The 13,207-nt window shown below is 39.0% G+C and overlaps 1 protein-coding gene across 1 annotated transcript; it reads left to right on the forward strand.

The window, feature by feature from the left end:
- The first annotated feature begins 455 nt into the window (after positions 1-455).
- On the forward strand, positions 456-11,326 carry cabp7b (calcium binding protein 7b). Its single transcript, XM_028418300.1, has 5 exons — positions 456-564; positions 10,320-10,463; positions 10,554-10,666; positions 10,961-11,108; positions 11,199-11,326. Exons 1-5 carry the CDS (start codon positions 456-458, stop codon positions 11,324-11,326), a joined length of 642 nt encoding a protein of 213 aa, XP_028274101.1.
- Positions 11,327-13,207: the final 1,881 nt, after the last annotated feature.

Consider the following 13,207-nt stretch of genomic DNA (forward strand, 5'->3'; position numbering starts at 1 on the left):
GCAAAGTAGCCTGTTTGTGTCAGTGACCGGATTTTAAAATGAGCTAATATTCTGAGTGATGATTTAAAGCGTTGCAAATGCCTGAAGCATCCCTGATATAGCTGAGCTTTGCTCAACAGGCTATGAAGTAAAAGTTTGACATGTTATTTTTATGAAATGGCTTTAATATTTGCTTACATTAGGCTGCTACAAGCTGTGCATTGAAACCTAAGGCGATTTTACAGTCTGCATTCACCCACTGCAAGGTGACTGTATCTTTTTTTTGTCTTTTTGCCATTATCCGAAAAATATTCCAAACACGACGAGGTTTGAAGTTTGCGCAGAGGGCTTTCCCTGTTTCATTTGCTTGATATTTATTCTAAAATATCAAGGACTGTAGCAAAGGGTCTGTCAAAACTCCGGACAGCTGGGCTATATGAAGATCGCGACACAGTTGTTGCTTCTCCCTCGCAGAAATGCCAGTGCGTGCCGTGACCACCAGGTTCATGTACAAGGGACTTTGCACTATTCCAGATGTCCTCGCCTACCGGGCCCCTGTTAACCTACCTGAGGATGAAGTGGAAGGTGAGACATATTTATTTACTGTTTGATTACTAAGCTTCTGGGTTAAACTTGTTATAAGAGTCTAAAGGCAACGTTCAGACCAGATTAGGACCTTGGAGAGCTCCTGTCAGTCTGCGCTTCTATTCTGAAATCTGATTGTGCGTAAAATGTTTGGTGTGCTCCTTCATAAAGTGAATGTATGGCTGACAAGTACAGACATAGCTGCTGCATATGCATTACATCCCAAGTATCTGTAAGAAAAATATCTCTGCACAATAAGAGTCACCTGTTCTAAAAGTCATGTGTGCTGTGCAAAGAGACCTGATGGAAAAGTCAGGGAGATGATGGAAATTTGTCCTATCCTCAAATGGATGAAAGGTGATCACGAATAGCAAGTTCACAATCTTATGTATAAAAAGTCATATTGAAATGTATATTCTCTTTAAATCTGTGGCAGATTAAAGCCTCCAATAAGATAGAAAGTAATTATGTCCTCTTCATTTTGTCTTTAATTGCTTCAATTAACTGATCACCTCAAGGATTCATTGGAGTTTTAAATTCACTCTTACTATTGTAACTGTAGCACATAGCTGTTAAAACAGAATGCATTCTTTTGGCAAATGGTCTTTACAATGAGAAAGCACAGGTGGCAGCGATTTGGAACAAAGCCAGGCAGACTCCAATAAAGAGATAAGTCAGATCAGATTTGATATCACAAGTCTTTTATGCAAAGGGAATTCCATTTCCCCTTCTTCTGTCTGTAGGTTGCCTGGGCCCACAAGTGGCTGCCTGCCCTTGCTTTGAGCCACTCATTTGACATTGAAAATCCACTATCTGCAGTGACGACATGAATTTAATTAAAAGGTTGCCTTTGGAAAAGCAAGAATTAAAGAGTGGTACACGAGTGTTGTGTGTGTTATACGCCTTCAGCTTTTCAGGTAATGGAGAAGTCTTTCCAGATAGTTGTTTACTAATTGAGAGCCATTAAATATTCAGTGATGGCCGTTCAACCATGAATGTATTTACCCAGGGAAAATTCACTGAGCATGTAATGCACTGCTACATTTATATGGCCTCACACCTTAGCAGTGCCCATGAGTAAACAGCACTCTGCCTTTTGTTGCTGAGCAGCCTCACTGGCAGCTGTTAAAGAGCATTTTGCTTGTAGTTGTTGCGGAGAGTTCAGATTAACCTCTTCCCTTTACTGAAGCTCCAGCCAGTTTAAGGGGTTTCAATCACCAATGTACCCTTTACACTGCAGCTGTGCCACCTTAACTCACAATGTGGGAGGCTGCAGCTCTCTAGATGAATGCTGCTGGTCTGCAACGAGTGCTGCAGTCTAGTGCTTCTGAATGAAAATTGCCCCCTTTTTCATAGAGGTCTGAAAATCAGTCGATAAATATTGTTTCATCCACAAAACCTTTAATTACTGTGGGCCAAAATTTCCCTGATTGCTCAGCTCATGTAATTACTCTCCCTAATCATATTTATGATAATAGCTTTTCCTGTGCAAGGTGCATATACACACTTCCACCGTAATTTGACATGTTCTGAATAATCTGTGAATTATCCAGTATCCCAACTGTATGTCACAGTCAGGTATACGATTCTAGATTTCTAATAGAATTACACCTCCACCCTTATTAATATTTGTGTGTTAAGAAAATAATTGGAAGTTTTAATTAAAATATTCATATGCACTTCATTTGGCGTGCAAACACCAATATTATCACAATATACCAATAGTATCACAATATACACTTGAAATGTTTATGATTATAGAACACACAGATGATGAGTTGTGGGATTAAACAAACAGGAGTTTGTCTCAGCATTGACATTGTTGCAGAGACATGCTGACTATCATGACAGAGTACACATTGATAAACGCAAGGACAACACAAGGACTTTGCATCCTGGGCAAAGAGACTTGTCGCATTAACGGACACTGCATGTCTGTTTTAGTAAAAACCAAATCAATGCAGCTTATAATATAGCCTTAAAAAGAACATTTAAAAAGCAGCCTGTTTACATAAGGCTCACCTGAACGCTAAGGGAGTTTAATTTGGAGGGGAGTGTTATAGCAAAACAGCCATTTCTCTTCATTTTATGGGCAACTTTAGGAACCATAAGAGCATTTATTTTTTGAAAGACAATTACACGACCCTTGATGTAAGGAGCTGTTATATAGTCAATGCTTTAAGAACATGGGGAGCCAGTGCAGGGTGGCTAAAACATCCCTGTTAAAAGTTTTGGAGCTACAGGAAGTTTTCCTTCCTTTTTCAACTGTGTTAGCATTCCATCAAAGAGAGCAGCACGGTGGTTCAATCCACAGGTAATGAAAGAATGAGTCAATTTTTCTGGATCCTGCTATTATATAAAAAACAGCCCTCCTTTAGCAACATCCCTCAGGTGGAACAATGCTGTCTCGGCCGCTTTGCTAATACGGGCTTCAAAGTTTAAATCTCTGCTGACAGTATTGAAGTCTGTTGCAGCAGAAGGTTACACACAATACATCGAGACACAAAATACACTTTCTTAGCAGTCACTACTTATTAACACTGCTAAAGCAGAGGTGAAGATGGAGGTCTGTGTCTGGTTCAGCAGCTGTTTAATTTGGTAAAAATAAGCTTTCCTGTGTTCAGACCGTCAAATACAAACGAGCATAAATTAGACACATTTTGACCAAAAATAATTAAAGTCAGTGTATAAAGAAATAATATGAAACCAGAAAATACATCTAAACTTTTTGAGGCCATTAACAAAATTGATAGCACTTTCAAAAGGAGCAGCTGTTTTGGTCAGTTCTCCAATATATATTAAACAAATGCCTACAAGGTTCATTAAGCAGCTGTATTCAACTAAATGTCCACTGACAGGACCTCAGTACATTGGAGAGATAAACTGGGATTTAATCTAAAAAATGCTAAGTTTGAATTAACAAATGAAATATGCAACAAATTCCAGATGCAATTGGAAACAAAACTGCAAAACTTAAGTCAGCTGCATAAATCAAATACATAAGTGACAAACCCTGAATGAAGAGGATTGTCTTCCTTGCTGAGCTTTACAGAGCCTGATGAAGTACTCACAGCTCTTAATGGAGCTGCAGTTTCCAGGGAGTGTTTTTGAACAGATGGTTATCTAGGTGGGCAGGGTCAGGAGCAAGGCATCCTACCCTGTTCTTCGCCCTTGTGTCATGCACTTGTCATAAACCCTGATATGTATTCAAACCGTTACTACTGTAAAAGTAGCTGTAGTCCAGCCTCTTTCTAAATTAGAGCACATATCTGAGCTTTATGAATCTCTCACCCAAAACCAGAGTTTTCTTTATTAGAGTTGTCATTTTAACCACGCACAGCTTGTAAAGTGGGTACAACAACAGTTCTCCTGCATCTGGGACTTCAAACAATGTAGATCTGAAAGTGTAAAACTGACTAAGACAACACTGACCTCCACAGAAGCACATAATTTGAATAAAACAGGATACCGCAAAGTCATGAGGAAAACACGATCATCTATAAACTGAGCGGTTTTGACTTTACCAACTGACATCTATGCATTCTAGCTACTTATAATGCATCCCTGCTTTTTACATAGGGCTGTGTTTAGTTCAAATACAGTCTATAAGACACACCAGTGAACATGCTGTTTGTCAGTTCATTCATGCTTTATTAGCAGCACATCAGATAAATGTGCCTACAAAGTTGCAACTAACTTCAAACCAGCTTCATCAATCTTTTAAAATCTGAACCTCGGGCATTGTGTTGAAGGTACTCTCTCTATCTGTAGAATAAAACACTCATTAATTCGTCAAATCACACATAATATAGCCACTCAGGTTTTTTATGTCAATGGAATAACAGTATTCACTATATTAATCATGTTCCTACTCACTGTGCCAGGAGTCTCCCTATTTAATGAGCTCTATATTAAAACCCAGGTCCAGAGCCAAGTCCAGCCCATTATTCTTGATAAGCTCTGGGATAACTCAATACACCTACAATACTTTGACTAAGTACACCGAAGCCCCTGTTTAATTTGATTCACTGTAAACTGTATACAAAGTTATGTCTGGCTTATATTGTAAAGTCAGTTAGTATTACTGAACCAGGCCATGACAGACAGTACACTGGCAGACACTTTAACTGCACATGTGTCGACGTAGATAAGACCCCTGGTTTTAGAGATGAGCAGCCATGACTACCCAGCAGTTACACTCTTGGAGATCTCAGTGAGCTTGTATCGCTGCTTGGTACATCTCTGACAGACGACATGAACAATATTTATAGATCGCAGCCAGCGGGAGAATCCCCCAGACGTCGCGCTTTGTAGTGAAGTGTGGACTATCTTCCACTTTGTATGCAAAGCTGTTGTGTTTTGTGCTTACAAATAGAGTGATTTTTGCAGCAGTACTGTAAAAGAAAAGAGTAAAGTAAAGTAAAGTAACATTAAAAAGATTTAAGAACTACAGACGTTTGTTTGTTTAATGTGACATTGTCAGAGGTCAAAGACAAATGTCTGGCCACTGCAGGAATTGTAGCCGTCCTGTCCGGGGAGATTCAAACAATAACACAAATAACAAGATGTTAATAATGAGTCTGCCCTTACTCTCCCCTTGTCTGTCTGTCCACAACAGCTGTATTTTATTCACATCAGAGACACAGACACGAACTAATGACTTGAAAAAACAACTTTACATTTCATTTCATGTTACTCTGCAGCTCTTCTTAAGGTTAATAAATACAAGGGTTTGCCTCTGTGTGCCTCTCAAAGGTAAGCAACAGTGAGCAGTACTCGGCTGACCTGAAGGGAGCTGCAGGTAGTGATTTCCAGTACGTTTTGACAGCAAGAGTTGTTTTAGCTGCAGGGCTTGTGCAGCACTTCCTCACCCTGTCTGTGTGTGTTTTGTTTGTGTAAATGCAATGACATAAATACTCTGCAGAAACAAAGAAGGTGGAGGTGAAGTGAGACTATGTGTGGGATGATGGAGTGATTTATGTTTTTTAATATAGCTTATTGTAACTCCCTCTGCAGGGGCCGTTACTGATAGAGTGTCAGGACTTGCTGCGCCATAGTTTGTCATATTGTATTTTTGACTAAACTCCGTTCAAACACAGAAACAGACGCCGTGAAAAATGTGCGATCAGCTTGAAGACAGCTGATCCGTGTGCAGAGCCAATTAGTGTTTAAATTAGACAAAGTCTGCAGGCAAAACATTGATTGATTTGTTAAAATTATACATTTCTGACATTAATCGAATAAATATGTTTGAAGACAAATCAGAATAAATAGATCTGATATAAACTTAAAACCAACCACTGCATACAGATTAAATTAGCAATTGAGTTTCAGATTATATTTTGGCACTTTCAGTCCTCCATCCTGAGCAGTAGCTAAATCCATTTATCACCTTCATTTTACTGTTACTTTCTTGCAAATTGGATTCTTTTGACAGCGGTTTGTATGTATAGGTTTTGTTCAGCTGTGAGGCATTCATAGCTCCTCCCCTGGTTAATATGATTCACATGTTTTTCTCCCACTTTGATTATCAGAAAGACGGATGTCATGGGTGTCATCATACTGTTATTGATGTATCCACCTGGGAGGGGTTCTTATTTAATGAAAAGAGTCGGACTCATCTGCCACTGAATATTTTTATCCCTGAGCAGCCTTGTTGAAAAGAATTGCGGAACATTCTCAAAACACTTGCTAAATACAGCAAGTCAGTTAGGGCATGTAACTTTCTCTGTTACATGGACATGAATATCAAGTTGCAGTAAACAGGTGTTTAATTTGTGTGTGTGTGTGTGTGTGTGTGTGTGTGTGTTAGGGGGCAGGACACAACTCTTTATTTACATCCCTTTCATCCTTACAACTGGCTGCATCTTGGACTGACAGATTCTGTTTGATCCTGACAAACAGGGTGCAATTAGCAGGAAGGCCTGGGTCTCTTTCTCCCCCCGTTTTAGATTGATACACATAAAACATCACTGATCAGTATTGGCTTAAGTTGAGAGCTGGCATGATAATAAAGAATATGAGCTGACTATTGTGAGATGAAACCCAGAGTAAAGTTATGTTCATCTTTGGACACTGAAGACGGCCTGTTTTCACTCTCCTCTCTTCACTTCCTGTGGAGCCAGGAGACTCCTTCATCTACCTCCTGCTGTATCAAAGCTATTATCGTATCGTTCAATGTCATGATCGTTACTGAAGGTGAAGTGTTTTTGGGAAGAGATCTGGACAATCCCAGTAGGGTTCTCTCATTGCTGATTATGTGTCTTTCTTCAAGGATAAAGTTGTTTGGGTGTTTTAGTCAGAAGGCAGAATTCATCCAGTTTCGTGCCAATAAAAACAATACAGAACATTTTTTATCAGCTAATCCCTGGTCTACAGTCAACTTATCCCTTCATTGGCAGTTACAGGGCGATAGATTTATGCATCTCAAGTCCTCCACAGCAGAGATTAACACTCTATAAATCACTGCCTGCACTACATGTGTGTATTAAGGGGTTGTTGAAGTGGCATTTAGCCAACATGTTGTTGGACTTGTTGGTATTATGTTTGAAGAAAATGACTGAAGAACACAGAAATAATACAGTATATTTATGAGGATACATAATTTATATTCTACTGTCTGTGACATCTGTATGCACAACTGTGCCATCTTTCTCCAAAAGCCATGTTGGGCTCCTCCACTCACTTCCCCTTGCTGAAAATCTATTATTTGGGATTTCCTCAATGATTTAGGAAAAAGAGCTTCCGTGGTGTTTTGCCCCTGCCAGCAGCACTGACACTCTGCCAGTATTTGCAGCAGTGGGACTCCTGGCATCAGCCTGCGGACCATGGACCATTTTCATAGATGTTTTTAGCTACACCAACAACCAGCATAAATTGCTGTGAGAGGTCACTATAGACAGTGTTCATGTTCTGTTTTAGCATACTCGTAAGGTCTGATCTCAGGTTTAGGAGAGATAAGATAATTTTAGGTATATTTCTTACGTTGGTAAGGCTCGGTCCTTACAGGAGAAGTTTGGGATCAAGCCAAGACTTACTCACAGTACGAAGGAGGAGGATGTCTGGTTGATTAATGGAAAAGAGGTGATAATTTAACAGTCGATCAAATAACCTAAAACAAACAGCTCGTACTGAAGAATATAGATGAACGTCTACAGGCATCCAGGAAACAATCAGCATGGTGACTCTGTTGGCAGCTGTTGGTCTGACTTGCCATGAAATTGTCAGTCAATATTTCATTTTGCTCTGAAGTGGAACGATTTTGATGAATTGGTCATATCACTTCTGTTTCAGTACATTTTGTGTGATATTGTTATCACAGCATGGTATTAATGCATGTTACCAAAGTGAAGGATCCTTCTTTCACTACTGCTACAAGGGTTGTATAATATTACAGCATCCCCACTACAGCAGCAAGGCCTGTAGGACCAAATGTTTAAGTGTATCATCTACACCACTAGAGAGCAGAGACGTTGCTGCTGTAGTGGGGAAGCTGTAATATATTTTTTTAATTCTGTGTTTACATATAGTGCAGGGATTTTCACTGTCTGGCCCGTGTGATACATAACCGAGCAGGTGCACCCTCACAGCGGTGCAAGGTTACTTCGATTTTCTGATGAAGGACTCGCAGCAGTACAAAAGTGTTTGAATCTAGTTTGCTGTTCTGCAGCTTTATATTGCAGTATTTCATCGTAAGTGTAAATTCATTCATTTATGCTCTATGCATTGTTGATGCTTCACAATGCATCATGTGAAATCATTTACAAATGCATGTGACAAACAAGAACAAATGTTTATAATGTCACTATAAGCATCAGGCCACATCCAAGGTTGCAGAACCTGCCCTACCTTGTAGTGTTAATGTATCTACCTCATTCACTCCAGTAAATAATAAACTTCAGAATAAAGGCCCGGGGGAAATTAAAATTGTTTGGTGAATAAACGTCCAATTTCTATGCATAAACTTTTTTTACATAAAATTTTCTGAAGCAAATCTGAATATACACCTATAAAACTGAAGCTGACACTGATGAATGGAAGAGGGGGGTAATAGAAAGAAAGTGAACAGCTTTAGTATTTGTAGTGCTGAGTCTTAAATCAACAGACATAAATTTACATATTATCTGTGTCAAGAATGTAAATGATCTGGAATTCTAATTAGATTAAGTAAAGACATGATCGCGTGTCCGTGTCTCTTTTCTGATAGTGGAAAGGAGCATCAGCAGTCCAGCCGCTGCTCAGCTGGCTGAGTGAATTCATTATTTGTCACTGGCACCAGAGGTCGCGACATTGAATCCAGGATGGTACCAAAGGAAGATAACAAAATTCAAGCAGCACTGCTGGCTGTAATTTAGACAAATATGTTGTGTCTGATATGTCAAGGTATGGTACAGACGGTGTCACTTGTCCAGCAAGACCTCAATTTACATGCACAAGCCTCCCCTCATGTAGAGTTTGCCTTTTTTTCCACCACTTTAGACTATATACTGACACCACTTCAGCCACAGTTTACAAGCTTTCACTCACAAACCGCAGCCATTCGTGTGCATAAGATGGATGGCCAGCATTTGCCCACTTGCGGGCTTGCATGCAAATTGTGTAAGTCACATAGGTGCATGCAAATTAGTTTTCCCCATTATAGAAACCCTCTGCATAATCACACTTTTAATGACTATGATGCAAAGAAACAAGACATCCAAGCTCTTGTGTGGGATCATTTGTTAAGTAAATCATTAAATTAATTGATGTTTGATGACAGAAGGAGTGGATTTTTGATCGATTACTCTGCTAAAACCACCGTTCAGATCACCTTTCTGGATATCTACGCTATCCACGTATTGACTGACATCATTTATATATTGCTGTATAAGTGGTGTCAGTTCATTTTATCGTTTAATCTAATCAAATGATACCGAGCTCATATTGACTTGAAGTCTTGTGGATCTACATCAAAAAAAAAAAGCCGACCAGGTTCTTTGCCTTTGAAGTGCAACTGCTCTTTTTTACCACTTCAAACAGAATGCTGTGATGCAGGCTGAGGACCGAAGCCAAATGGTAATGTTTATGGATTATTTACCAAAAGTTGTAGTTAATTATAAACACGCGAAACTCTTCACTGAATTCTGTCACAACCAATTGTGCTCTGGCCACAGTAACAAGCACTGGCTCATGATAAGATCATGGCTGGATATCCTTTAAATGTCTAATAAAGGCCAACTTTCTGCCTGCCTGTTTACCTCAGGCTGATTTATAAACGGTTGTATTGAATCAAACTTGGGAGAAAATCAACCTGAAAGTAACCCTTGATTTGACCACAGTGTAATTAATGGTGCAGTAAGATTAAATTGCAGCCTCTCCGTTGCTCTCCGTGGTGCTGAAATGTAAACCATGTAAAAACAAATCCAGCTGCTGTAATTATTTGGACAGTAGGTTTAGCACAGTAGTGATTATCTCCAACAGTATATGAGGGATTTAGTCAATATAAATCGCCATTTTCGTTGTCGTAAATCCTCCCCAGCACCCCAAAAACTGCTTTTTAGTCTTCAAACACCAAAGATTGAGGCACACATCCATTTTCTTTAAACATCTAAAACACAAAGGATTATACATTTTAAGCTATGGCCTGAAGTAACTGGATTCTTCACAAACACACTGACTTTGACTTCTAAACACACATATTTCCAGCAACAGTTTAAAAGCATAAGTGATAACTGTGTATAAAAATGCTTGGTCTATGCCTTCTTTCCTTTCTACAGAGATCCGTGAGGCTTTCAAAGTATTTGACCGAGATGGGAATGGCTTTATCTCAAAGCAGGAGTTGGGAATGGCCATGCGGTCACTGGGCTACATGCCCAATGAGGTGGAGCTGGAGGTTATCATCCAAAGACTTGACATGGATGGTACGTCTCCGTCTCTCTTCGACCCTGTCGGTTGCTGCATGTAATTGAACTCGTGCGGTGACACGTTTGTATTTCTGTCTGTTTCGTCAGGTGACGGCCAGGTTGGCTTTGAAGAATTTGTCACATTGCTCGGTCCTAAATTGTCTGCAGCTGGGATGCCTGACAAGTTTCATGGAGCAGACTTTGATTCGGTGTTTTGGAAGGTATGCACTGTCATCAGATGTGTTTCATCAAGTCTATCAAAACAAATGAAACCACTCTGATATTCACATGATACTTTCTTAACTGCAAATATGTTCTTACCTTTAAGCTACTTCAGACTTCAGTGTGTGGTCCTAAAACACATACATCATGCACAAATTGACACAACTTTTGTCTTACTGTAGTCCAATCACAATTTGGTACAAGTAGGAGTCACATCATAAGTTAAAGTATCAATTAAAAACTTAAAAATTACGTGATTGATGCTTTATTATATTTCATGTTTGTGTTTGCAGTGCGACATGCAGAAACTCACTGTGGACGAGCTCAAGAGACTGCTTTATGACACGTTTCGCGACCACCTCACTATGAAAGACATTGAGAACATCATCATGACTGAGGAGAGCCACCTGAACAGTCCAGAGTCCCACGTGGACATTGACAGTATGTCAGATTTCAATCCACACATATGTTTCTAAAATTAAGATTCACAGGTATGCTAACATGTTTTTTTTTTGTTCCCTCTTCCTACAGCAAGCCCAACACAACAGGAAAAACACACATGCGTGCGCAAAAGCCTGATTTGTGCCTTCGCTATTGCATTTATCATCAGCGTCATGCTCATTGCAGCAAATCAAATGCTCCGCAGAGGGATGAAGTAGATGCAGTACCTGTCAGCAGCTGGTTACAAAGGGATTTAATGACGGACTGTGAAACAGCAAACCAAAATACTTTTATCATTTTTTTTTTGATTTATTCGCAGTTGACACCCATCACAATGCTTTCTCATCTCCTCTCTATAATTGATGAAATGATGTCATGCAGTTCGATGTCATGGTGAAAAAGATGGAATGAAGAAAAAAAGGCATTTCAAGGGTTGATTAGTATCCAAACCCACTAGAGTTATGATGTTTTCCAGGAAATTAGACAGGAAAGCAGACTGCAATACCAATAATCCAATATTTAAATGTGATGTAATAATAATAACAATAATCAGCACTGCTGTGTCAAAAGATTTGAAAATTTGTTCTTGAGAATTCTGAAATTCGGAATGCACCAAATGATTAATTAACCAATGAAAGTAATAAGCAATAGAAAGTAAAGGAAAATACATGTTACTTTTTTTAACCACTAGCTTAAGAATATAAAGATAAATCACAGCATAGTGAGTCTGTTGTCTTTGTTTACTGTATTGTGTGAAGATTTTCAGGACAGAGTTACGACTCATGTCCGGTTGCTGAACCAGCATCTTCTGTGAGAAATCAAAACACAAGACTGGAAACTGAAATATTGCAATAAATGATTCATGGCTTGTCATGAAAACTGTGTATGCATACAAAGTCTAATGAAATCACCAACTTAAGTGACACAGTAGCAACTACTAGTTATCCATGCTAAACATCAGCATGGTAGCACTGTTGTGGCTAATATTAGCATTTATCTAGATGGTTTCCTTGAGCATGGCTTTTACCTATAGAGGGTTACTGTCATGTGATTTGCTAACCTATACCTTTGTAGCATCATGTTACCATTCAACCAATCCCGGATACATTTGAAGGTAAACATGAACTGACTCCATTTCCATTATTGAAGTACAAAGAACCCACTAATTGGAACAAACTGGTGAACAAGCACATGACACACTAGCAAGCACTGCTGAAACGAGAGAGATGGAGACATGCATGCAGGCTGTGATCCATGCTATGTAAAATCCAGTGGCCCCCCACTCCTAAAGAAGTCATGGTTTCCTTAGAATGAATTACTTTGTTTTATTAACCTCAGAAGGAGCCTTCTTGGCTGAGCAGTTTTGATTAGCATTCTAATAGAAATGGATGTGTTTGTTAGCTGAACTGTAGGTCCTCTAAGAAATATCAGGAAAGACCACGTGCACTGATGTTTCTGTAAAAAAAAAAAAAATCCCAGTCTCCAACACAAATATTGATCTTTTGACCAGCATGCAACCAATGATGGTGTTTTGTATTCACAGTCTGCCTGCGATACATGCACAGTGTTGCTGCATATTTCATATCTTTGCATCTGTAACAAGCGTGAGTCATAATGAGTCATCTGAGTAGCTCTATGACCTGAGCTAGCAGCTACAAATAAACAGAACAACTTTAGACTTTAGACAAAACTACGTATTCACTGTAGCGTTTATAGCAAAAGAGTGTGAAGAAATTCACACGGCACACTTGCATGAACATTAAATTAGAAATAAATGTGTGTTCTTATGTGTGAGAATTCTGATGTATGTGTTCAAATAATTATGCAATTTGTAAAATGTTCATTGCAAAAAAACAAAAAAAAATCTCAGTATTCAGACATTTTCCTGTAAATGTGTGGAAAACATGAACCCCCCCTTTTTGCAGTATGCTGTGAACAATAATTTAACATATCATGAAAATGTTGGTTTTTCTGGCTTTTACATGGACCACCAAAACAACATATTGTTTAAAGTATAACATGGTTATATTTTCTTACTTAGATAAGTGATACATTAAATCTATGTGATTTTATTAAGAATATAAGCGTAACGTTTTGTA

Source organism: Parambassis ranga, chromosome 12 (assembly GCF_900634625.1).
Source record: "Parambassis ranga chromosome 12, fParRan2.1, whole genome shotgun sequence".
NCBI classification, from domain to species: domain Eukaryota; kingdom Metazoa; phylum Chordata; class Actinopteri; family Ambassidae; genus Parambassis; species Parambassis ranga.